Raw genomic sequence first — 26,807 nt, forward strand, 5'->3', positions numbered from 1 at the left:
TTAAACAGTTTTGTTTTCCCCCCCCACACTTTAATAGTCCCCATAGGGGACTTTACGCAGGAATCATACTGATCAATACAGTTCTATTGAACTCCATTGATCTGTGCTTATTTGGTTGAGCTCAATCAAGTACTTTTATACCCTGCTGTCAGCTTTGAAACCAGCGATCCAAAGGGTTAATAGACAGCCACGGCAATCGCCGCATGCCGGCTATTAGCGGTGGCCCCCAGCTACTGAAATCAGCTGAGGACTGTCCTGTATAGAGCAGGCTCAGGTCAGAAGCCCGCTTTTAACACCCTGAGTGCTGCTATATTAAAATCAGTCGGTTGTCTGTCCGGCCCTGCATGTCTGAAGCAGAGCTAAATGCATGAAAAATTCACCTGCCCAGTGCCCGGAACTGCATGTCTTGGGCGCCAGGTGATCGGATTTCCAAATTTCTGCTCTATTCCCAGGATATGGGATAAGTGTTTGTTCCTGGGGCAGGCTTCAGGGTGTGTCCCCGTTTATTTGGGAGTGCTGGAGGTGCCCAAGTGCGGTACTTGTGGGTAGGAATAAGGCTTAAGTTGTTTTTCACTGGACAACCCCTTTAAAGTGGAACTTTGCCAACATTTTGAAAAAACGGTATGCTAGTTTTCTGTATTTATTCTTTATTCTGCCTTTAACTTAATATCTTAGATTAGGAGAGAAAAACAGCGCTGAGGAAGATGAACCTGATGACGATGTAGAAGAAGATGAAAGCCAGTTATTGGCTCCTCGTGTGAAGGTGGCTGAGGATGGCTCCATTATTCTTGATGAAGAGAGGTAAAGCTGTTATGAGATCATGGAGAAATTGAAATTTACTTTGGTTTTAATTTATGAATTGATTAAAAGTTGGAATATCTAACTACTTCAGAAAAACATTCCACTTTGATGCATTCTCGAGGAATCTCGCAGCGGCTTAACCAACCACTATTGAAAACATAGTTCCAAGCACGCATGTTGTAGTGGGATGAAATAGCTGTTGGCCAAATGAGTTCTTGGCAGGGTTCTCATGTAGTAGGCAGAAGTGGGTCCAAAACAAAGAAAAAGGTGCAAATCTTTCCATTACAGTTTTGGCTAAAATACTGACCAAAATACTGTGTGTGTTTTATTCCGGCCAGTCAATGGCCCTCATTTACTAAGAGTGTTGTGTAGGTTTCTTTGTGAGTTTTAATTCCCTACAATTTATTTTCCATGGTATTTACTAAGGTTTCCCTACATTTTCCACTTTCCCCCCTACACTTTGCTTTTTTTTTTTTTTTTTTACACATGCTCTGATCTGTCTGGTTTTTCTCAGCTCAAATCCACCACAATTTATGGGGAAACCTTAGTAAATATGTTGGGTTTTTGTGAAAATGTCGGAAACACGCCCCTTTTAGGAGACCACGCCCCCTTTCCCCCGGTGGCCACAGGTTTTCTTAGCAAAATGGAGAGTTAGTCGGGTTTTTTCAATTCTGGCGCAGACAGAATTTCTGGCGCAATGCGACAGAATCTGGCGCACAACCCGACAAAACATGTTGGGTTTGCAATAGTAAATGAGGGCCAATGTGTGCAGATTACTTCATCTTTTTTTGCTTCTTCCCTGGAGGTCAAGTGGTATTTTATAATCATTCTGCCCTTGCTGAACTAATCAGCTCTCAATACACTGTCTTTATGTGGAGCCTTGGATAGATCTGAGGGGGTAGAGTTGCAGGGGGAGGGCACAACAGTTTAAACCAATGAGGAGATTGGGGGTGTGTCTCAGACTGTCACCTCCCTGTAGACACTGTAGCTAAACTGTAGTCACAGACTATAAAAATTACATTAGGAAAGTAGGTTACATGTAGTCATCACCTGCAAATACTTTTTTACATCAAATTTTTTTTGTGAAACTGTATATGCAATTTTTTTTTCCTTCCAATAAAGAATTAAACAGATACAGGAGGTGTAGTATGTCATAAATGCACCACAGAAAAATGTAAATAACAAATGAGCACATCTTAAAGTACAGGTACAGATATACAATAATGAGTCCATGAAGAGTAGCTAGCCCATGTAAGATGTTAGCTACCAGAATCTTTCTGGTAGCATAAAGTAACACCTCAGAATCACTAGGATGGCATATAGAGCGGAATAGTGGTGTGACACAAACAGATGGTAAACTCAGATAAACCAACAAGGCATTAAGTTTCAAAGAAAAAAGGGTAGATAACCTAGATCCTTTGGGGAATAAGCATTCAACACAGAGTCAAAGAAGAAAGAAGAGAAACAGACAGAAGAGAGGAACAGAAGAGAGAAACAGAACAGAGGAATATTTTAGCTGAACCCACATTGTTAGGCCAGTATCTGAGCCTCCATATGCCCATCCCATGGCTGCCACATAGGATAGAAGCGTTCAGTGCCCTGATCTATAGAAGCTGTAAGATATTCCATGCGTCTGACCTCCAAAATCTGATCCATCACTCTCCCAGCTGCAGGGACCTTAGCACGTCTCCACCATTGAGAGAGTAAACCCTAAGCTACTGTAAGAATGTGTAAGAACAACCTAGCCAAACATGTCCAGCGCAGGTAGATGGAAACGGGTACTTTTATTGCAAAACTTCAGCACATAGGTGACCGAGGAACAAGTGACGCGTTTCGGCCCTAGCGTCGGGCCTTAGTCATACAAAGTGTACAGGTATACACATGCTTTAAATAAGGAGTCTCACCCCTGGTCCTCCAATGACAAGACCGGGACCACGGGGCAAGCTCCTCCCCTTTACCTCTGTGCAGGTGCGCTGCAACCTGCAAATTCGGTACAGCACACCTGACCAGTAGGGGATAACATGTCAATACACAGATTTATAATTAAAAAAAAACTGTTTCGTGAACCAAAATAATATAGTTTAAATGTGCATGATCATGTATTCACACCGATTAAAACAAACATTTTAAACTGTTTTAAAACAAATAGAACAGCCTGACTGGTTTAGCACTATACAGGGGTAAAAAAATAGAGGATACATATATATATATATATATATATATATATATATATATATATATATGTATATATATATATATATATATGTATATATATATACTTGGCAGATGCACGTACTCTATTTAGTACTTAAATACTTAACAAATTTATACCCCAAACAGTGCTAAAACAGATACATAAAGGAAATACATATGAGCAAGAAAGGAGGGGGGGGGTTATACTGGTCATAAAAAGAATATTAGACCCAATAAGTTTCACACATTGTACATGAAAATGATGGTCATATATATGAATGGATTAGGGGACAAAAGTTGAAGATGGAAAAAGCAAAATGGTTGCTTCCAGTGACAGGGCATGTATTGGGGTGGAAGGTACAAAAGAAAAGGAGGGGACTGCATCCTTTAATAATGTAGGCTGGTATCCATTCTTTTATTCAAACCTTTGGGAGTACGACTGTCTAATTTTAAAATCCAGAAAACCTCCCTATCTAATAGCTTGAGTTTACTATTACCACCCCTAACAGGAGGTGTGACTTGCTCGAGGCCCTGCAACATGAGAGATGAAGTACCCCCCGCGTGCACCTCTGCACAATGCCTGGACACCATGGACACATGTCTGGAATTAAAATGACATACATCTGAGATGTGTTTTCGTATACGGACCTTAAGGGGGGTGGTTGTACACCCCACATATTGTAATCTGCATTCCAGGCATGTGAACACGTATACAACATGTGTGGTGTTGCAATTGATGTATCTAGTTATTTTGTGTGTCACCTGTAGAGGTAGACACTACTGTATCTGAGCTATACATATACTTGCAATACAAACACCTACTGTGTCCGCACTTAAAAGACCCCTTGTAGCACAGCCATCTAGGCGCTGCGGGCTTGGGAGTGAGCCGGACATTCTATTTGTTTGCTTGCGAACAACCTAGCCAGTAATTTACCAATAGAGGCGGGAGGTAAAATTTAAAAGGTAAATGAAGGGTTCCAAAGGTATTACCACCCCCTAAGACAGATTCTACAAGGGATCAAACTTCTTCTTCATACTGGATCAGAGCACTACATTTCCTGAAATTCTGCATGAGTGCCTATAGCCTATCTGCCTCTCCAGCAAGTAGCTGACTCTTCAGGGAACATACGGGGCAAAACCTCAGGGGTGTAATCCTATTGGAAGAGAATCTTATATTGATTTTTCCCTCTAGGAGGTACAATTGAATGCTTTAGCAGCTCAGGACCAAATTATTCACCACAGCGAAGTGGAACCATTCCACATGTGTATCAGGGCGGGGTCTCTAGGAGTAGATAAGAGAACACAGATATCCGAAATAAGACCTCTAGTAGAGGAAGATTGTCTATAGAGAATCTCGAAAGAATGTAGGTAAAGGGGAAGGAACCCCAGATTCCCCAGGAGAGATGCCGGTGGTTGTAAGTGATTGCAGAGGCGGGAAGGCAATATTGATCAAGATGGGAAATACAATGTGTTTCACTGGGTCCTACATAACAATGTCACATTGAAAATGCTGTGAATGGACTGTACTCTTCTAGGAAGACAGACGCCTATGATTTGTAGGTTTCCAGTTGTCCTCCAATAATTTTTTTTTTTCATGTTCTTTGCTTGATATTGTGATTGTTTGTTAGATCAAAACACCCCAAAATTCCAGACTCAAGTTTAGATCACACAAGGTCTCAGGACAGGGCTGCAGTTGCGAGTTTTAACCCTATGAGGTGCCTGGTTCTCTGCCTTGCTGGCTGCCTTGTCTGACTCCTTGACTCTATTATAGTCTATGTTGAATTATTTGAGTTTGCCTGCCAGCCCAGGAGTTAACTAGGTACACTTTAAGTGCTGTTTTCTGCTCTGCTGCACATCCAGTTCCATACATTTATTTGAAATATTAATAAACTTTCCCTACTTTCTCCGTTGGATCTTAGTCTGACTGTGGAAGTGTGCAGAAATAAAGCACCAATTGTTGAAGGGAATGACCCCATCTTTGAACGAGGTTCCACAACAACGTACGCTAGTTTTCGGAGGAGCAACTACTCCAAGCCATGGTCTGATAAAGGTAATTGTTCCTGAAACGATCCTTTTAGATTATGCTAGGTTTACATCTGCTTCAGAGGCTCTGTTTGGGGCCTCAGTCTCAGATTCAGTCCCCTGCACCTACTGAGCCTAATGGACCCCTATGACTTTAATGGTGTCTGTTCTGTTTCCGGCTTGTGCCCATCATTTCACTGGATTCTAACCGGACAAAACAATAGTGTTTACTAAGTTATTTTTAGGTTTGATCGGCCTCCATTATAGATGTAAATCTAACCTTACTCGGGTACTGTCTCGTGCCCGGGTAATTTGACATATTTTATAGAGACGTGGAAATTTCTGATTGGTTGGGGTCGGAGTTTTCAGACCATGACTGATAGCGCACTCTTCTTGCAGCTAGTTTTAGCTAAGTGAGACAAATAATGTAAGTCTCTGGAATTGTTTCGGTCAGCTGCACTTTTCTCCCCGCTTGTTGTGAACATTTAAACCCTGACCGATCAAAACATTTGACATGTGAATAGTGTGTTTCCTTTTTTTATTGTGACATGTAAGTTAAGTACGTAACCTTTACATTTATTTTGTCTTTTAGAAACTGATATGTTCTTCTTGGCCATTAGTATGGTGGGAACAGACTTTTCAATGATTAGCCAACTTTTCCCTCACAGGAAGAGAATAGAGATCAAGGTGAGTGGCCATTTTCCTCCTATCCCTGCTCCCTGCCAGAGAATTAGAGGCAGTAGTCATTTGCGGAATTCTGTGGCTACTGCTTACACATGTGAGCCTAACTCACTAAAGCAAACTACAATACATTTCTTAATGACTATAACACTAAGAATTTCCTGTTATGAATGTATGTCTTGGAGTTTAAAGGGAAAATGCATCAATCTCAATTGTTTGCTCACCTGACAGACCTCTATACAGGGCTATACCCTTTGACCGTCAAGGACCAATACAGTGGGGCAAAAAAAGTACTGTCAGCCACCAATTGTGCACGTTCTTTCACTTAAAAAGATGAGAGGCCTGTAATTTTCATCGTATACCTTAACTATGAGAGACAGAATGAGAAAAAAAATCCATAAAATCATTGTCTGATTTAAAAAAAAAATGTATTTGCAAATTATGGTGGAAAACAAGTATTTGGTCAATAACAAAAGTTCATCTCAATACTTTGTTATATACCCTTTGTTGGCAATGACAGAGGTCAAATGTTTTCTGTAAGTCTTCACAAGGTTTTCACACACTGTTGCTGGTATTTTGTCCCATTCCTCCATGCAGATCTCCCCTAGAGCAGTGATGTTTTGGGGCTGTCACTGGGCAACACGGACTTTCAACTCCCTCCAAAGGATTTCTATGGGTTGAGATCTGGAGACTGGCTAGGCCACTCCAGGACCTTGAAATGCTTTTTACGAAGCCACTCCTTTGTTGCCTGGGCGGTGGATTTGGGATCATTGTCATGCTGAAAGACTCAGCCACATTTCATCTTCAATGCTCTTGCTGATGGAAGGAGGTTTTCACTCAAAATCTCACGATACCCCGTTCATTCTTTCCTTTACACGGATCAGTCGTCCTGGTCCCTTTGCTGAAAAACAGCTCCAAAGTATGATGTTTCCATTTTTCCTCTATGCTTAACAGTAGGTATGGTGTTCTTTGCATGCAACTCTGCATTCTTTCTCCTCCAAACATGACGAGTTGAGTTTTTACTTTGGTTTCATCTGACCATATGACATTCTCCCAATCCTCTTCTGGATCATCCAAATGCTCTCTAGCAAACTTCAGATGGTCCCAGACATGTACTGGCTTAAGCAGGGGGAAACCTCTGACACTGCATGATTTGAGTCCCTGGTGGCATAGTGTATTACTGATGGTAGCCTTTGTTACTTTGGTCCCAGCTCTCTGCAGGTCATTCACTAGGTTCCCCGTGTGGTTCTGGGATTTTTTCTCACCGTTCTTGTGATCATTTTGACACCACAGGGTGATAACTTGCATGGAGCCCCAGATCGAGGGAGATTATCAGTGGTCTTGTATGTCTTCCATTTTCTAATAATTGCTCCCATAATTGATTTCTTCACACCAAGCTGCTTGCCTATTGCAGATTCAGTCTTCCCAGCCTGGTGCAGGTCTATAATTTTGTTTCTAGTGTCCTTCAACAGCTCCTTGGTCTTGGCCATAGTAGAGTTTGTAGTGTGACTGTTTGAGGTTGTGGACAGGTGTCTTTTATACTGATAACAAGTTCAAACAGGTGCCATTAACACAGGTAACAAGTGGAGGACAGAGGAGACTCTTAAAGGGGTTCTCCGGTGCTTACACATCTTTTCCCCTATCCAAAGGATAGGGGATAAGATGCCTGATCGCGGGAGTCCTGCCGCTGGGGACCCCCGTGATCTTGCACGCAGCACCCCGTTTGTAATCAATCCCCGGTGCGTCTTCGCTCCGGGTCTGATTACCGGCGACCACGGGCGTGTGACGTCACACCTCTGCCCCCGTGTGACCTCACGCTCTTCCCCTCAATGCAAGCCTACGGGAGGGGGCGTGACAGCTTTCACGCCTTCTCCCGTAGGCTTGCATTGAGGGGCGGAGCGTAACGTCACACAGGGGCGGAGGCGTGATGTCACACGCCGCCCGCCCTGTGGTCGCCGGTAATCAGACCCGGAGCGAACACGCTCCGGGGACTGATTACAAACAGGGTCAAGAAGCTCCTTTCCTTTACATAGACCAGTGTTTCCCAAGCAGGGTGCCCCCAGCTGTTGCAAAACTACAACTCCCATCATGCCCGGACAGCCTTTGGATTTATCAAAACCTGTGCAAAGAAAAGTTGCCCATAGCAACCAATTAGATCGCTTCTTTCAGTTTACAAGAGGCCTGTGAAAAATGAAAGAGGCGATCTGATTGGTTGCTATGGGTAACTAGGTGATTTTTCCTCTGCACGGGTCTTGATAAATCTCCCCCAGAGTGATTTACAGCTCCCAGAAGATCTTTTATATGTAAGGATTTGCTTTATCTATATCAGTTATCTACTTATTTTTCTTTAATTCTCCTTTTTTCCTATTTTTGGATGACATTTTGGTGCCTTTAGAACCAATTACCAGGTTTCCATAGAGTTCTGGTCTCAACGTACAATGGTTTCAACATACAATGGTCGTCCTGGAACCAATTAATATTGTAACTTGAGGGACCACTGTACTTATTTTCCACCATAATTCAAACAATGTGATTGATTTTATGGATTTTTTTTCCTCATTGTGCCTCTCATAGTTGAGGTATACCTATGATGAAAATTACAGGCCTCTCATGTTTTTAAGTGGGAGAACTTGCTCAATTGGTGGCTGACTAAATACTTTTTTGCCTCACTGTATAATGGAGTACTGCATTAAATGTGTTAATGTGTGGTTATTGTGTTTTGTTTTTTTCTGTTCCCATCTACAAATATTCTATATGGCTATTTGTATATGACAAATGCTTGGTTCTTTTTATTGTATTACCTACACTTTTTTTTTCTTTTTCTATTATTATAGAACAAATTTAAAAAGGAAGAACGAATGAATGGATGGAGGATAGACAAGGCTTTTAGTAAGTGATTCTCTATAAACTGTCATTTATTGCGGCACTAATAAAAATTCAGGTTATATCTAGAAATATAGTGAGAGGTTTTATTTATATATTTTGTGGAAATATTCAGATAAATAGTGACTAACAGGTTCTTAAGCATTTCCTTTTGCAGTCTCCTTCCCTCTGTTGATCCCCTGCGCTCTCTTGCGCTCTGTTGGTTCCCCCACACTCTCTTGCGCTCTGTTGATTCCCCCACGCTCTCTTGCCCTCTGGATCCCCCGCACTCTCTTGCCCTCTGTGTATCCGCTGCACTCCCTTGCGCTCTGTTGGTCCCCTTGCACTCTCTTGATCCCCCTGCGCTCTCTTGATCCCTTTGCGCTCTCTTGGCCTCTCTTGATCCCCCTGCGCTCTCTTGGGCTCTCTTGATCCCTTTGCGCTCTCTTGGGCTCTCTTGATCCCCCTGCGCTCTCTTGGGCTCTCGATCCCTTTGCGCTCTCTTGTGCTCTCTTGATCCCCCTGCGCTCTCTTGGGCTCTCTTGATCCCCCTGCGCTCTCTTGGGCTCTCTTGATCCCCCTGCGCTCTCTTGGGCTCTCTTGATCCCCCTGCGCTCTCTTGGGCTCTCTTGATCCCCCTGCGCTCTCTTGGGCTCTGTTGATCCCCCTCCCCGCGCTCTGTTTGCCTCTGTTGATCCACCTCCCTGTGCTCTCTTGGGCTCTGTTGATCCCCCCCCCCCCCCACGCGCTTTCTTGGACTCTGTTGATCCACTCCCATTTCCCCCCCCCCCCCCGCGCGCGCGCTTTCTTGGACTCTGTTGACCCCCCCCCCCCCCCGCACTCTCATGTGCTCTGTTGATCTCCCCCCCCCCCGCGCTCTCTTGGGCTCTGTCGATCCTATCCACCGCGACCCCCCCCCCCCCCCGCGCTCTCTTGGGTTCTGTTGATTTCCCCCCTGCGCTCTCTTGGGTTCTGTTGATTTCCCCCCCGCGCTCTCTTGGACTCTGTTGATCCCCCCCCCCCCGTGCTCTCTTGGACTCTGTTGATCCCCCGCGCTCTTTTGCCGCTCTGTTGATTCCCCCCGCACGCTCTATTGCCGCTCTGTTGATTTCCCCCCGCTCTGGGTTCTGTTGGTCTGTTGATTCTGTTGATTTCCCCCCCGCGCTCTCTTGGGTTCTGTTGATTTCCCCCCCCCCCCCCGCTATCTTGGACTCTGGGACTCTGTTGATTCCCCCCCCCCCCCCCCCCCGTGCTCTCTTGGGCTCTGTTGATCCCCCGCGTTCTTTTGCCGCTCTGTTGATTCCCCCCCCGCATGCTCTCTTGCCGCTCTGTTTATTTCCCTCCCGCTCTTGGGCTCTGTTGATCCCCCGCGCTCTCTTGGGCTCTGCTGATTACCGCACCCCCCCACCCCCCGCGCTCGCGCTCTCTTGGGCTCTGTTGATTCCCCCCCCCCCCGCGCTCTCTAAGGCTCTGATGATTTCCCCCCCGCGCTCTCTAAGGCTCTGTTACTTCCCCCCCCCCCACGCTCTCTGGGACTCTGTTGATCCCCCCCCCCCCGTGCTCTTGGGCTCTGTTGATCCCCCGCGCTCTTTTGCCGCTCTGTTGATTCCCCCCGCATGCTCTCTTGCTGCTCTGTTGATCCCCCGCGCTCTCTTGGGCTCTGTTGATCCCCCCCCCCCACGCTCTCTTGGGCTCTGTTGATTTCCCCCCCCCCCCCGCGCTCTCTAAGGCTCTGTTGATTCCATCTCCCGCTCCCCCACTCTCTTGGGTTCTGTTGATTCCATCTCCCGCGCTCTCTTGGGCTCTGTTGATCTTCCATTCCGCCCCCCCGTGCTCTCTTGGGCTCTGTTGATTCCCCCCCCCGGGGCTCTCTTGGGCTCTGTTGATTCCCCCCCGGCATTCTCTCTTGGGCTCTGCTGATTCCATGCCCTCCTCCCCCCCCCCCCCGCCTGCGTTCTCTTGGGATCTGTTGTTTGCCTCCCCCACGCACTCTCTTGGGCTCTGTTAATCCCCCCTCCGTGCTCTCTTGGGCTCTGTTGATCCCACCCAACCCCGTGCTCTCTTGGGCTCTGTTGATAACCCCCCCCCCCCCTCTCTTGGTCTCTTTTGATACCCCCCCCCCGCTCTCTTGGGCTCGTTTGATTTCACTGTGCTCTATTGGGCTCTGTTGATTAACATCCCCCCCCCACGCTCTCTTGGGCTCTGTTGATTACCCCCCCCCCCCACGCTCTCTTGGGCTCTGTTGATCCCCCCCCCCGCGCTCCCTTGGGCTCTGTTGATCCCCCACCCTGCGCTTTCTTGGGCCCTGTTGATCCCCCCCCTGCGCTTTCTTGGGCCCTGTTGATCCCCCCCCCTGCGCTCTCTTGGGCTCTGTTGATCAAAACGTGTCCCTCCATCCACCACTCGGAGGTGGCCTCATATCGGATGGGACCCTAACATTCACTCACCTCATGCTGGGCTGGATCCACTAACAACCCAAAACCACCTCCTGTGAAATCGGGGAGGAGATGCACGGCTACAGAGGGAGCCACTCCCCCCAAATTGCACAGCAAAAACTAAAATGTAGCCAGCACCTAAACCCAATACACGGGTGCACGCTGCTTTGGCATGTACAAAACATGTAAAAAAAGAAAATTGCAGCAGCACACTTGGTCAACAAAATGGAGGCTCTTGGATCAAAACGTGTCCCTCTGTAGCCGTGCATTCCCTCCCCTATTTCACAGATGGTGGTTCCAGCATGTCACCCAGCCTGAGGTGAATGAATGTTAGGGTCCCATCCGATATGAGGCCACCTCCACGTGGTGGATGGGGTGACACATTTTGATCAAAAAGTGCGCGAAGAGCCTCCATTTTGTTGACAAAGTGTGCTGCTGCCATTTTATTTTTTTACATGGGATTTTATAGACTTGCATGAACCCTCAGCACTATGTAGGATGGAATATTCATCAGGTCATACTAGTGTGTTTCTGTGAATAAGTGATTTCCATAGTAGTTCAGCTAGAACTTCTTTTATAAGGCTGTAATCATACATGCAGTTTTGTGTAACCCAGAAGTGGGTACAAAAGACGAGCGGTATCTGACTTTCCTTCTATAACTCTACTTGTTCCTGGATCTACTGCTTGCGTTGGCTCAAAAACCATATGTGTTTTTCTATCATTAGGGTATGCTCCCGCATACTCATGCATATTTTGCAGCCCATTAACTGCGGAAAAGCTGCTGCAAAATATTTACATGTTAACATACCCTTAGCGTTTTCTAAAGCTTATTGATAACTGAAGAAAGTCCTTATTAGTAATTGTAATGGTAACTAGATTGCGGTCTTACGTTGTGACCGTGTTTCACATCTAAATCACTTTATCTGTTTTGTTAGGGGAGAAGAAAGACTTTGATTTTGAGTTTTTTGCTCACCTTCTCGAGAAAGCTCTTGCGGCAGGAAAAAAAACGAAAACCACAAAAAGTAAACAGCCACGTAAAACAAATACCAAGACACGTAAGAAACAAAAAGGTAATGGTATTTTTTCCTTTTTACAAGACATTTGAAGCTGTTAAGTACATTGCCTCTTGAAGATCTGTAAAAAGTTTTAGGTCTTAGAGGGCTGTCATATACCTTTCGTTGCCTGGTCTTTGGTGGTGGTGGTGGTGGGGGGGGGGGGGGGGGGGGAGCTTGGCCGAACAGGTTGTTAGAAGGGATCACTGAATTTTATCTTGGAAGCTAGAGTACATTTTGCAGCTTTCTTCACATTCTGCACAATAAATATGGAAAGTGTGTGAATGACCTCTTCAAAAACTTCATTCTCTGTAAGGCCATGTTCACATGGCGAACATTCCGGTAATAGTGAACGCTGCAGAAAATACTGCCACTAGGACCACTTAGAAGTGTACTGTCTCCATAGATGGCAATGCATTTCCAAGCAGATTATGCTGAAAGAATTTACATGTCTTTTTGTTTTGGTGGAGGCTGAAATCTGGATTTTCGCTGCAGATGTTTCTACCATGGAAATTTTGCCATGTGCACGGTGCAGTAGAATCCCATTGAAAGCAATTGTTCTGCCAGATTACCTTCTGAGTCTGCAACAATTACAGTGCAGACAGATTTGTAATTGAAATTCTGTTCCATACAGAGGTTTTATTTATTTATTTTTCTCCTGAAGAATGTGCTGAATGTACCCTTATGGCACTTTCTTAAAAAGAATGTGTTGTCACATTTTGCTCAACTATATGTTGATGTGTTGGCCAGTCTAGTTATACAAAAAAGAGGCAGCAGCACTCTTGGTTAAAAAAATGGAGGCTCTTAGCGCACTTTTTAATCAAAACTTGTCCCCCATCCACCACGCGGAGTTGGCCTCATTTCACTCACATCTGCTTGGCATATGACCTCTGACTGGGTGACATGTTGTATCCACTATCAATTTAAAAAAACTCCTGTGAAACAGAGAGGGGGGGCACAGCAACAGAAGCTGCCACTCCCCCTAAATTGCACAGCAAAAACAAAAAGAAAAATAGCCAGCACAACTATCTAATACACGGTGCACGTTGCTGTGGCAAATACAAAGTTAGAAAAAAGAAGGTTGCAGCAGCACTCTTGGTCAAAACATTGAGGCTCCTAAATCAACTTCCTCCTAAGTCAACTTCCCTAAGGTAAAATAAAAACCTTAGTTAGAAACAACAAGGTAAATATATGTCAATCCCAAAGCATAAAACGTTACATGTCTGCATGTTACAAATTGGATTCAGTAGCACTGAGTTATACATTGGATACAAATGTTTTTCAAGCCAGAGAGAACATTTTCCATGGCTAGTGTCTGTTTTCATGGTTTACACCATTCATTGGATTGAAGGGTCCCTTTGTTTTACCTCTATACATCACCTCTCATTGGCTATAATGCATTTTACTTTTATGACCTGGCTTTTCATTTTTCAGACTACAATTTTGTTGCTTAAATGGGTACTGTCAGATACAAAAACTTTTTATATGCTGTACATCTTGGCAAAACATTAACCTTTCTGATACACTTTAGAAGAAAAAAATATTTCCGTTTTATAGAAATCATGGCTTATAAAATCATGGCTTTGTCCAAGCTGAAGGACAGCCATGGACAAAGTCCAGTAAGTGAGGGTGAGCTAGCACTCCTCTGTGCTCTCTCCTGTCTGATAGGACTCCTCTGTGCTCTCTCCTGTCTGATAGCACTCCTCTGCTCTCTCTCCTCACTGATGGCACTCCTCTGTGCTTTCTCCTCTGATGGCACTCCTCTGTGCTCTCTCCTGTTGGATAGCTCTCCTCTGTGTTCTCTCTTGTCTTATAGGACTCCTCTGTGCTCTCTCCTCTCTGATGGCACTCATCTGTGCTCTCTCCTCTCTGATGGCACTCTTCAGTGCTCTCTCCTCTCTGATGGCACTCCTCTGTGCTCTCTCCTCTCTGATGGCACTCCTCTGTGCTCTCTCCAGTTTGATAGCACTCCTCTGTGCTCTCTGATGGCACTCCTCTGTGTTCTCTCCAGTTTGATAGCACTCCTCTGTGCTCTCTCTCTTGTCTTATAGGACTCCTCTGTGCTCTTTCCTATCTGATAGCACTCCTCTGTGCTCTCTCCTGTCTGATAGGACTCCTCTGTGCTCTCTCCAGTCTGATAGCACTCCTCTGTGCTCCCTCCTGTCTGATAGTACTCCTCTGTGCTCTCTCCTGTCCGATAGCACTCCTCTGCTCTCTCCTCTCTGATGGCATTCTTCAGTGCTCTCTCCTCTCTGATGGCACTCCTCTGTGCTCTCTCCAGTTTGATAGCACTCCTCTGTGCTCTTTCCTATCTGATAGCACTCCTCTGTGCTCTCTCCTGTTGGGTAGCACTCCTCTGTGCTCTCTCCTGTCTGATGGCACTCCTCTGTGCTCTCTCCTGTCTGATGGCACTCCTCTGTGATCTCTCCTGTCTGATGGCACTCCTCTGTGCTCTCTTCTGTCTGATGGCACTCCTCTGTGCTCTCTCCTGTCTGATGGCACTCCTCTTTGCTCTCTCCAGTTGGATGGCACTCCTCTGTGCTCTCTCCAGTCGGATGGCACTCCTCTGTGCTCTCTCCAGTCGGATGGCACTCCTCTGTGCTCTTTCCAGTCGGATGGCACTCCTCTGTGCTCTCTCCTCTCGGATGGCACTCCTCTGTGCTTTCTCCAGTCTGATGGCACTCTTCTGTGCTCTCTCCAGTCTGATGGCACTCTTCTGTGCTCTCTCCTGTCCTATCAGAGACACAGAGGAGTGCTAGCCCACCCTCGCTTACTGTACTTTGTCCATGCCTGTGCTTCAGCTTGGACAAAGCCATGATTTTATAAGCCTTGATTTCTATAAAAAGGAAAAAAAAATTTCATACGAAGTATATTAGTTAGGTTAATGTTTTGACAAGATGTACAACATATAAAAAGTTTTTTTATCGGACAGTGCCCATTTAAAGTAAACAGATATATTTGTTTTGTGTATATCAGACAAAACTGCTGCAGAACAAAGCCTTTGTGATGAGGAATCTGTCATATCAGAAGAGGAAGGAGCGGATGCTGGAACAGCTGAGAAGGAAAACAAGAGATCTCTAGGTGCAGACGAATCCTCGGGGGTCTCTCATCCTGTCCCTGTGAAAAAGAAGAGGGTCAGGAGGAAAAAAGATAACCCAAAAGAGCCAGAAGAGGAAACTCACGATTCACAGGATGATGAGTTTACACAGAAACCAAAAAAGAAGTCTAGGAAAGGTTAAATATCATTTTCTTTTAATACGAATAATATTGGTATGCTGTGTATGCAGTATGGACATGCATGTGTCGCTATGAAGAATTTTTCATGTATATCTTTATTATGACTTTTCAACAGTGTTCTTTGTAGGGCTTAAACATGATCTCTTGTCCTCTACTCCTCCTTTGAGACTGCAATGGACCTTTTGCATTTATCTTCTATTAGACTGGAACATGATTTTGATATTGGTCTGGAGAATAGTTGCATTGGCAAATAGACCCTTTGTGTAAAGTAACATGTTTCTCTGCAGTTATCAGTACTGTAGTGTAATCTTCCCTTATCTGAGTGGACTTTACTTTTATATAGGTAAGACCGCTGGAGTGGATGTAGACATCCAACCTGATCCTCAGTCAGGAGACTGTGATGGAAGCCTTAAGGAGACCCCAGCTGAACGAAAGAAAAGAGTACAGAAAAAGAAACCAAATTACAAAGAACCTGAACTGGAAGATAATGAAAATGATGGTAAATAAAAAGTTTGCACTTCCAGCACTGTTGGGTTGCAATGACTTTTTATGGCTGGTGGGTATTTATTATTGGTGGGTCTTAACCCCTTAACGACGCAGGACGTATATTTACGTCCTGCGCCGGCTCCCGCGATATGAAGCGGGATCGCGCCGCGATCCTGCATCATATCGCGTCGGTCCCGACGCCCATCAACGGCCGGGACCCGCAGCTAATACCACACATCGCCGATCGCGGCGATGTGCGGTATTAACCCTTTAGAAGCGGCGGTCAAAGCTGACCGCCGCTTCTAAAGTGAAACTGAAAGTGACCCGGCTGCTCAGTCGGGCTGTTCGGGACCGCCGCGGTGAAATCGCGGCGTCCCGAACAGCTGACCGGACACCGGGAGGGCCCTTACCTGCCTCCTCGGTGTCCGATCGACGAATGACTGCTCCGTGCCTGAGATCCAGGCAGGAGCAGTCAAGCGCCGATAATGCTGATCACAGGCGTGTTAATACACGCCAGTGATCAGCATAGGAGATCAGTGTGTGCAGTGTTATAGGTCCCTATGGGACCTATAACACTGCAAAAAAAAATGTTAAAAAAAAAGTGTTAATAAAGGTCATTTAACCCCTTCCCTAATAAAAGTTTGAATCACCCCCCTTTTCCCATAAAAAAAAATAAAACCGTGTAAAAAAAATAAACATATGTGGTATCGCCGCGTGCGTAAATGTCCGAACTATAAAAATATATCATTAATTAAACTGCACGGTCAATGGCGTACGCGCAAAAAAATTCCAAAGTCCAAAAAAGCGTATTTTGGTCACTTTTTATACCATAAAAAAAATGAATAAAAAGTGATCAAAAAGTCCGATCAAAACAAAAATCATACCGATAAAAACTTCAGATCACGGCGCAAAAAATGAGTCCTCATACCGCCCTGTACATGGAAAAATAAAAAGTTATAGGGGTCAGAAGATGACATTTTTAAACGTATAAATTTTCCTGCATGTAGTTATGATTTTTTCCAGAATTGCGACAAAATCAAACCTATATAAGTAGGGTATCATTTTAACCGTATGGACCTACAGAATAATAAGGTGTAATTTTTACCGAAATATGCACTGCGTAGAAACGGAAGCCCCCAAATGTTACAAAATGGCGTTTTTTTTTTAATTTTGTCGCACAATGATTTTTTTTTTTCCGTTTTGCCGTGCATTTTTCGGTAAAATGACTGTCACTGCAAAGTAGAATTGGCGACGCAAAAAATAAGCCATAATATGGATTTTTAGGTGGAAAATTTAAAGGGTTATGATTTTTAAAAGGTAAGGAGGAAAAAACGAAAGTGCAAAAACGGAAAAACCCTGAGTCCTTAAGGGGTTAAAGGATTCACTTGGTTGGGTTTTTCACTTTATTTCTCTTACTTTGCCAGCACCTTTTTCTCCTTCCTATTCTGAAAATTATATGGTGCTGGACAAAGTTAAGTTATTTAAAAGTTGTTCTTTCTAGTGATATAGTTTTATAGAGAATGTATTTTTTTTTTTTTGATTTTTATAGGTGTCAGAGTATATAAAAAAATATATACCCTTCTACCTGGTTTCCAACAACTGTTGTTCCAACAGTGCCTTGGCCTGAGAGACTTAATACAGTGGTCCCTCAAGTTACAATATTCATTGGTTCCAGGATGACCATTGTAAGTTGAAACCATTGTATGTTGGGACCATAACTCTATGGAAACCTGGTAATTGGTTCTAATGGCACCAAAATGTCATCCAAAAATAGGAAAAAGTGAGGATTAAAGATAAATAAGTAGATAACTAATACAGATAAAGCAAATCCTTACAAATAGAAGTAAGAAAGATCTGCTGGGAGCTGTAAATCACTGTCTATTTCAGTGTTTCCCAACCAGGGTGCCTCAAGGTTTGCAACAGCTGGAGGCACCCTCATTGGGAAACACTGGTTTATATAGAGGACAGGAGCTTCTTCAGGGTCCTGTACAGTACACACAATGTCCTAAAAGAGTAAAATGGAGTCGCCCTATCCTGGTGTCCAAAGGAGCAGCTAACCGTGGCATAGGTTAAAAGTAGTACAGAACATCGTTATACCTTATTGGCCCTAAGAAGCGCTGACCTGTGACGCGAAACTAGTAGCCTTGGTGGTGTGCCCTGCATCTTGAGAGCGACTGCTCTCGCTCCCCATGTGTGGTCATTTGTTCCTGTATGTGTATGTATATATATATATATATATATATATATATATATATATATAAAATATGGCGCACTGTGATACCTTTTATCAGATTAAATGTTTAATAAATCAGCTCTGGTCTTTGATCTCTAAATATATGAGCTCACCTTTCTGAAGGAGGCTCTGGTAAAACACGTTTATCTAAGGGTTAATTTGGTGACTTGCTTGGACTAGTAGTGGATACCCAGAGGTCTGGTTACCTTAACCCTTGCACCATCACACTCTCTCTAATGTCTTGGCTGGACCGATAGGGTGTGATCGTGACAGTGTGAATAAACTTCAAGATTTGCTATACCGCAGTTACAGGGTGAGTGCGACTTCTTTCTACTCTCAATAACTTAGCTGTTAAGAGTTGTCTTTATATATGAGTCTGCACCTCCACCTAGCGGGTTGCTGAAGCTAGTTGGTCACAGCAGCTAGAACTATTCCCGTATTTCTATTTGGCTAATTGGACTCAGTAGTGCCTGGTGTATACTTTCCTTCTGTGTTAAAACTGGACGTAGTACAGAACATGTAGTACCTCCCTGTACTGTAGGGGGCACTACCAGACAAGAATTCAGTGCATGCACTTTAGGAATACAGGTGTTTTACCAGTGAATGCCCATTCTGATTGGTCGGTTCTTCCAGCCACTGATACGTTTCACAGATCTGTACTGTCTGTACATTGTATGTTGTCTGGTTTCAAGTTACAATGGTCCAGAAAAGACCATTGTATGTTGAAACTATTGTATGTTGAGGCCATTGTAAGTTGGGGGATCACTGTACTTTCTGGTGATATCTTGACACACAGGAAATGCCCTCTCAGCCAATTGCGGAGACAGGTTACCACGTTTGCAAGTGATTTTTTGTTTTTAATCCAGTGTAGAGACCCCCTAGACTACAGAAGCACATAATTACTGTATTGATGACCTAATTTAAATTGTAAAGCTGATACTTCTTTACTTGATGTATGTCATTGTGTTTATATGAAATAAAATAACATCCTGTTCTTTTTACTATTTCTTTTTATTCTCCTCCAGCAGACTTTGACATAACAGAAGATGTTGAGATTGATGATGATGACCTTGTGTCTTGTAAACCTGGGGAAGCTGATCTCTCCTGTCAATCAGTTGCTCCAACATGTGAAGAAGAAAGCTCATTAGTACTCTTTACTGAAGAGAGCGACTACCAGTCAGGACTTGATGATCTCTCTGGGTATATTGGCAGTTATCAAATATGTTCAAGCTAAAATTTTAAAGCTTATACGTGACATTTTCATAGGTCTATTGCTAGGATATGTACTCACTTTCTGATTAGTGGGGGCCAGGACTCCATTCAAGTGCATGTAGCTACGCTGCAGTTCACTGCTAAACCAGCACTCTGGGGCTCTTCATATACCCAGGATCAAGCCTCTGAGCCACCTGCTGCCCTGATCAATGGTGATCAAGTAATAACCTTTACAATAAATGTATAACATTGTTTAAAGGAGTTCTCCAGTACAGGAAAACATATCCCTTATCCTAAGGCTAGGGGATAAGTTTCAGATCGCTGGGGGGCCGACCGATGAGATCTCCCCCGATCTCCCGTACGGGGCCCCAGCAGTCCACGGGGGGTGGGGAGTTGGGGGGCGCATGTCGACCACCGCATGAAGTGGCGGCTGACAAGCCCCCTCAATCTCCGGCTCTGCCATAGCGCTGTATTGAGGGGGCGTTTTGGCCATCACTTTCTGCGGTGGTCGACACACGCTATCTGGCCGGAGAGCCAGGGCTCCGAATGGGAGATCTCCTGTACTGGACCACTCATTTAAGGATAAATATACAGTAACTGTGTGATAGGTGTGCGTTCCATCTTTAGATCTTATACCAAATTGGTCTTTTTATAATCAGGAGCTTTTCTTTTAAAGTTGTATATATTCTGGTGTTTTATTTATGGGCATCAAAATTGTTTATTATTTTTTTTGTATGCCTTTCCTTGAGTACAAGAGTTGTGCATTGGCCTTCTGCTAATGGCTCCTAAAGGAAAGAGCCAGCAAACTTGATTTCCCTGTGGATTCTCTGCTCCATTGTCCTATTGCTGGCATAATTGGAATCACAGTGAAATGCTCAAGTTGGTGTGTTTAACAAGATAAGCAGTAGCTGTTCTTATGAAGAATTGTTTTTTTTTCTTTTCAGGATGTATCAGAGCGTAAGTGAGGTCAATGAAGCTATATCGCAAGCCTCAGACATGTCCCTGGTTGCCCCAAACATCTTGCCTGATGAAACTGAGCCTGTGAATGTCACCCAAGATGAAACGAGCCCTTTCTCTTTTGATAAGGTATACGTTTAATATATCTCATTTATTCTGTTTATTAGTAAATAAATCAAAACTTCTCCTAACAGGCCTGGCATTTCTGTCTTTTACAGCAACAGTCTAGTGAAATAGTCTAGTTTCCTATTGAGCTACTAAGACTTACTTACTGAAAATACTAATCCCGGCAACCTGCACCTAAATAAGTATAAAGGGCTACACAAAATCTTAATTTGAGGTAGCTGAACAACTCTTCTACTTAAAAAAAAAATTAAAATCTAAGAAAAGAGGCTACACTTACTGGTTACTGGAACAAGGGCATGATGATGCAGATCAGCCACAGGGCTATATAGGGGAGGTCGTATAGGTGCAAAATACTGATGAACAACCAGTCCTGCCTATTATACGGCTTAGTATTATAGTTGTACACAGGTAAGGCGTGCACAGGGTGCCAGTTACATGACTGCGTTTAGTGCACCATGCTGGCTTACACCTATTGGTGATACCCATACTATTCGATCAGGTGGGGTGCCCAGTATCTTATATACGCACCCCACAAAACACTGACACCCCATGCTCCCCAAGTTTCACAAAGCCAGACTGAATCTCATATATATATATTCCATATGTTAAACATGAGGTATTAGTTTGATATTAAAATATCGAATAGTATGGGTGTCTTTAATAGGTTGTAAGCCAGCATGGTGCACTACACGCTATCATGTAAAGGACACCCTGCATATGCTTTATCTGTGTGTGACTATAATACTAAGCAGCTACCCCCCTCATGAATAGTAGGCATGTGATGGGTTGTTCATCGGTATGTTGCACCTGTGCGACCTCCCCTTATACATAGCATTGTGGATGAACTCCATCATAGTGGAAATAGGAGTCTTACCTGCCCTTGTATCAGTAAGTGTGACCTCTTTCTTGTGATTTTTTTTTTTTTTGTCCCATTTTTCTAAAATCCTCTACTTTCTTTACTTTATGGGACCAACCTGGTCAGCTTCTATGCCAATTCTGATTGTCCAGAAAAATGATAATGTTTCATTCTTTTGCAGTTTGATTCTTTAGATGGTGCATTAGATGCAGGACATGGGCAGCTTGGTGAACAGGATTTGGAACCTGAGAAGTAAGTAACAGTACAAAATATCTTCTCTTTACAATTGACGTTTTTGTGGCAAATGGATAAAGCAGCAGAGTAAGGCTGAAAAAACACGTACAATGCCAAAGCTATGTGACATTGTACATGATGCAGACACATGACTATGTGGACATTACATGTGAGATCAACAAAGGGCTACATGTTGCCTGCAACTACTATTGTGTTAGTAAGTTGTTTAAAACCCTACACTTTAGAGCCATTTTTTTGAGCCTTGCCGGTTATCCAGTAGTTCTTCAACGTTTGATATGTAATGTTGTCTAATATACTGCTTATTTATATGTTAACAGGGCAGAGGCTTCCTCTACACCCCACAGTACGCAAAATGAGTCCTCTATAAAGCCTACACTACCAGAGAAAGGGAGATTACAGAGGCCTAAGCCTAACTTGCCAGCCAGAACCTCAACCAGAAGAGAAAAACTTGATGTTACCGATTCTGAAGACATCCCCATGGAAGGAACTGAGAAATGTGCTGATCTCTCCGATGTCAATACACAGAAAACTAAAGACGATTCTGGAAATGTAAGAAATCCTAAGATGAAACAATAACCCGTTTATGCTTGACTTGCTATAATATAATAGAAGTAATACAAACCTACAAATGTTTAAAACTGAAGATTCATTACCAAGCTAAGATTCTAGAGAATTTATATGCAGTCCTGCTGGTATTTAGCTGATCTCTGTGATCAGCTGCTATGGCTGAAGGAAACTACATTGTATGGCACCTATGCAAATTAGGGGGGAGAAAATGAGTGGTCTTTGCTTGTGTTCCGGTAAGTTCACTAAATTCCTATTACATCTATTTGCTCTAGGGGTACACATAAAGCAATAATCTTGCACTTCATCTGTAGTAGCCACAAGTGCTTGTGATTTACAGTAAATGGGTTACCATGACTTGCTGTAAATTTGCTGCCACTACAGATTAAGGAGAATGTTACCTCTTGTGGTAACCACTTTGCATAGGATCTCCCTAATGGGGCATATGAAACCAGCTACAGATACATGACAGCATTCCAATTAATTGCAGTCTGTTAACTATATGGACAGTTTGGCCTCACCCAAGAGATGTCTGCGTTTGTTCTTTTCAAGAGGTCCCAAGTTTGACACACATTGTAATGTAACAAGGAACAATGAGGAAAAACTCAGGATTCGGTGAAATTGCAAGATTTTTATGAACCTTTTGTTTTTAAATTTTTTCTTTAGCCTAACAGAGGAGATATTGATGTTCCAGTGAATGATAAACAAAAAGAAGACAATTTCAGTGTTGAAGTTTCTTCGCCTGTTGAGAGAGATGCTGGTTCTGAGTCTGACCTGTCACAAACAGAGGGATCAAACACTGTATTGGAAGACACCAGGTAAGAATCTCTATAGGTACTGGTTTATGCCTATGGCATTAGATGGCTATTTGTCTTCATTTGTCTGCTGTATGTAATGAGCCTGTTCTAGGAGGTTGTGTGTAATGTAAATGACAGAAGTAGTTTATATTGGATTTTATTTGGACTTTTTTTTTTAAATGACTTTTCAGATCAGGAGATTGCTCTGGTTAATAAGGACACCATTGGTAGAAGCCCAGGTCCTGACCTCTTCATCCTAGTCTTTTAGAAACACTTTAACCCCTTAAGGACGCAGCCCATTTTGACCTTAAGGATGCAGATGTTTTTTGCAAATCTGACTTGTGTCACTTTATGCATTAATAATTCTGGGATGCTTTAAATGGGCACGGTCAGATACAAACACTTTTGTTATGTGGTAAAGCATGTATAACCAATAGGTTTTGCAATTGCTTTCATTAAACTATTTTCAGTATTTCATACTGAAAAAGCCAGTCAAACAACTGCCCCCCCTGCCTGCTTGTACACATACTAGTCCTGCTGTGTCCATGCATCATCACCTACGTCATGGACACACTTCCTTGATTGACAGCTGTGACAGGGCTCACAACTAGAGGAAAAATCCTCCCACTGTCAGCTTGTTTCCCACTACTGTCAGTGAGGACAAGCTGGGAGTTGTAGTTTTGCTAATGCTAGGGGAGATGTGAGCAGACAGCATACTGAGGGAGGGGGGCGGAGACCTGCACATTGAGGCCACGCCCCCTCCCTTTGAGAGGAATTCAGACTAGTGAGCTTAATTAAAAGTGTAAAAATAAATAAATAAAGGTTCTAGACACATACAAATTAGATGTACATGGTCAGGATTAGGTACTGAGTGATTTAACTTATGGATTTGATTCCGAGTCAGTTTTTTCGGGCAGTCACTGGATGTCGTATATCTGGATTTTTCCAAAGCATTTGATACGGTGCCTCATAAAAGGTTGGTGCATAAAATGAGAATGATGGGGCTGGGGGAGAATGTGTGTAAGTGGGTGTGTAACTGGCTCAGTCATAGGAAACAGAGGGTGGTTATTAATGGTACTTATTCTGATTGGGTGACTGTTACTAGTGGGGTACCACAGGGGTCAGTCTTGGGTCCTGTTCTGTTTAATATATTTATAAATGACCTTGTAGAGGGGTTGAATAGTAAAGTAACAATATTTGCAGATGTTACTAAACTCTGTAAAGCGGTAAACACTATAGAGGACAGTGCACGGTTACAAATGGATCTGGATAGGTTGGAGGTTTGGGCTGAGAAGTGGCAAATGAGGTTCAACACTGATAAATGTAAGGTAATGCACATGTGGGGGGGGGGGGGGGAATTCGGGCTGGGATCATATATTAAATAGGAGAACACTTGGGACGACTGACATGGAAAAGGACTTAGGAGTCTTGGTCAACAGTAAATTTTGCTGTAGTGACCAGTGTCGGGCAGCTGCTGCCAAGGCTAATAAAATCCTGGGGTGCATCAATAGGGGCATAGATGCCCATGACAAGGAAAGAATTCTACCGTTGTACAAATCACTAGTCAGACCACACATAGAATACTGTACAGTACTGGGCACCATTGTACAAGAAAGATATAGTGGAGCTGGAGAGGGTTCAAAGACGGGCAACCAGAGTAATAAGGGGAATGGGAGGACTACAGTACCCAGAATGATTATCAGAATTAGGGTTATTTAGTTTAGAAAAAAGAAGGCTTAGGGGAGACCTAATAACTATGTATAAATATATCAGGGGACCGTACAGAGATCTCTCCCATGATCTATTTATACCCAGTACTGTATCTATAGGGGGCATCCTCTACTTCTAGAGGAAAGAAGGTTTCTACACCAGCAAAGACGGGGGTTCTTTACTGTAAGAGCAGTGAGACTGTGGAATTCTCTGCCTGAGGAGGTGGTCATGGTGAACTCTGTAAAAGAATTCAAAACGGGTCTGGATGCATTTTTGGAGAGTAATAACATTGCTGGTTATGTATATTAGATTTATAGGGACAGAACGTTGATCCAGGGATTTATTCTGATGCCATATTTGGAGTCAGGAAGGAATTTTTTACCTCTAGTATGGAGGGTTTTTTGCCTTCCTCTGGATCAACTCAGTAGGGACTCATTAGGGTTATAGGTTGAACTTGATGGACTCTGGTCTTTTTTCAACCTCATGAACTATGTTATTATGTATTCTATTTTATGTTAGTTGTAAATTTTTGTCGATACTTGCATCATTTCTTGGTAATTTCAAATAAAAAAATTAGAACATTTCTTGTTTGGAAAATGGACATGCCAAATAAATTATATATTGATTCACATATACAATATGTCTACTCTATAATTGCTTCATACAGTTGACATGTTTTTACTTTTTGAATCCATAAGAGGGCTTCAAAGTATAGCAGCAATTTTCCAAATTTTCACGGAAAATTCTGAATCTGAATTTTTCAGGGGGCAGTTCAGTTTGAAGTGGATTTTAGGGGCCTTTCTTTGAGAAATACCCCATAAATAACCTCATTATAGAAACTGCACCCCAAAGTATTTAAAATGACATTCAGAAAGTTTAAACCTTTTAGGTGTTTCACAGGACAAGCAACAAAGTAGAGGAGAAAACGCAAAATCTCCTTTTTTTTTTTTTTTACACTAACATGTTCTTGTTGCCCCAATTTTTTTTTCATTTTTACAAGGGTATAAGGAGAAAAAGCCCCCCCCCCCCCCCCCCCCCCAAAATATGAAACACAATTTTTCTCTAGTACGGAAATACCTCATATGTGGACGTGACCTGCTCTGTGGGTGCACTACAGGGCTCAGAGGGGAAGGAGCGACAATGGGCTTTTGGAGAGTGTTGCTGACATGGTTTTTGGGGGGCATGTCACATTTATGAAGCCCCCATGGTGCCAGAACAGCAAAAAAACTCCCCATATGGCATACTTTTTTGGAAACTACACCCCTTAACCACTTAAGGACTCAGCACATTTTCAGCTTAAGGACTCAAAACAATCTTCGTTTTTGCATTTTTGTTTTTTCCTCCTCATCTTCTAAAAATCATAACACGTTAAATTTTGCACCTACAGACCCATATAACGGCTTGTTTTTTGCTTAAATTGTACTTTGTAGTGACATTACTTATATTATAATATAATCTGCTGCGAAACAAAAAAAAAAATATTTGTGGGGTAAAATGAAGAAAAACAAAAAAGCCATTTTGCAACTTTTTAGGGCTTCCGGTTCTACGCAGTGCAATTTTCGGTAAAAATAACACATTATCTTCTGTAGGTCCATACGGTTACAGGGATACCCAATTTATGTAGGTTTTATTTATTTTACTACTTAAAAAAAAAAATTATAACTACATGCACCAGAATTAGTATGTTTAAAATTGTCATATTCTGACCTCTATAACTTTTTTATTTTTGCGCGTATGGGGATTTCTGAGAGCTTATTTTTTGCGCCGTGGTCTGTAGTTTTTATCAGTACCATTTTTGTTTTGAGGGGACTTTTTAATCGCTTTTTATTTAATATTTTTATGGAATATAAAGTGACCAAAAATTCAGTATTTTGGACTTTGGTATTCTTTCACGTGTACGCCATCGACCGTGTGGTTTAGCTAACCTTATATTTTAAAAGTTTGGACATTTACGCACGCGGCGGTACCACATATGATTTTTTTATTTATTACATTATTTAACTTAAAAAATAGGAAAAGGGGGCTATTTAAACTTTTATTGGGGGGGGGGGGGTGTTTTCCCATGAATTCTCATGTGTTATTTTTTAAATTTTGATATTTGTTTTAAAGCCCCCTTAGGGGGCTATACTATGCAATCTTCTGATTGCATACACTGTTCAATGCTGTTCAGGCATGGAGCAGCAGATCGCCGATCGGACGACGAGGAGACAGGTGAAGACCCTCCTGTCTTCCAGTAAGCTGATTGGGACATCGCGATTCTGTCGCAATAGTCCCGAGCAGCTCCACTGAGCTGCCGGGATAGTTTCACTTTAAGTTTAGACGCCGCGA

At 43.1% G+C, this 26,807-nt stretch overlaps 1 protein-coding gene across 3 annotated transcripts in view; it reads left to right on the forward strand.

The window, feature by feature from the left end:
* The window catches only part of BDP1 (B double prime 1, subunit of RNA polymerase III transcription initiation factor IIIB), a 94,591-nt gene that overhangs the window by 14,268 nt on the left and 53,516 nt on the right, over window positions 1-26,807 (forward strand). For 2 of the 3 annotated variants that reach the window (XM_056539667.1, XM_056539682.1), the window contains exons 5-16: window positions 676-801; window positions 4,914-5,044; window positions 5,609-5,703; window positions 8,532-8,586; window positions 11,930-12,064; window positions 15,023-15,280; window positions 15,627-15,782; window positions 19,028-19,202; window positions 20,159-20,300; window positions 21,335-21,405; window positions 21,726-21,957; window positions 22,639-22,790. In XM_056539667.1, the coding sequence (XP_056395642.1) occupies window positions 676-801; window positions 4,914-5,044; window positions 5,609-5,703; window positions 8,532-8,586; window positions 11,930-12,064; window positions 15,023-15,280; window positions 15,627-15,782; window positions 19,028-19,202; window positions 20,159-20,300; window positions 21,335-21,405; window positions 21,726-21,957; window positions 22,639-22,790 (1,728 nt within the window). The remainder of the gene's footprint in view (window positions 1-675; window positions 802-4,913; window positions 5,045-5,608; window positions 5,704-8,531; window positions 8,587-11,929; window positions 12,065-15,022; window positions 15,281-15,626; window positions 15,783-19,027; window positions 19,203-20,158; window positions 20,301-21,334; window positions 21,406-21,725; window positions 21,958-22,638; window positions 22,791-26,807) is intronic. The other variant, XM_056539675.1, reaches the window with a different exon arrangement.

The sequence above is a fragment of the Hyla sarda genome, chromosome 1, assembly GCF_029499605.1.
Source record: "Hyla sarda isolate aHylSar1 chromosome 1, aHylSar1.hap1, whole genome shotgun sequence".
In the NCBI taxonomy this organism is placed as follows: Eukaryota; Metazoa; Chordata; class Amphibia; order Anura; family Hylidae; genus Hyla; species Hyla sarda.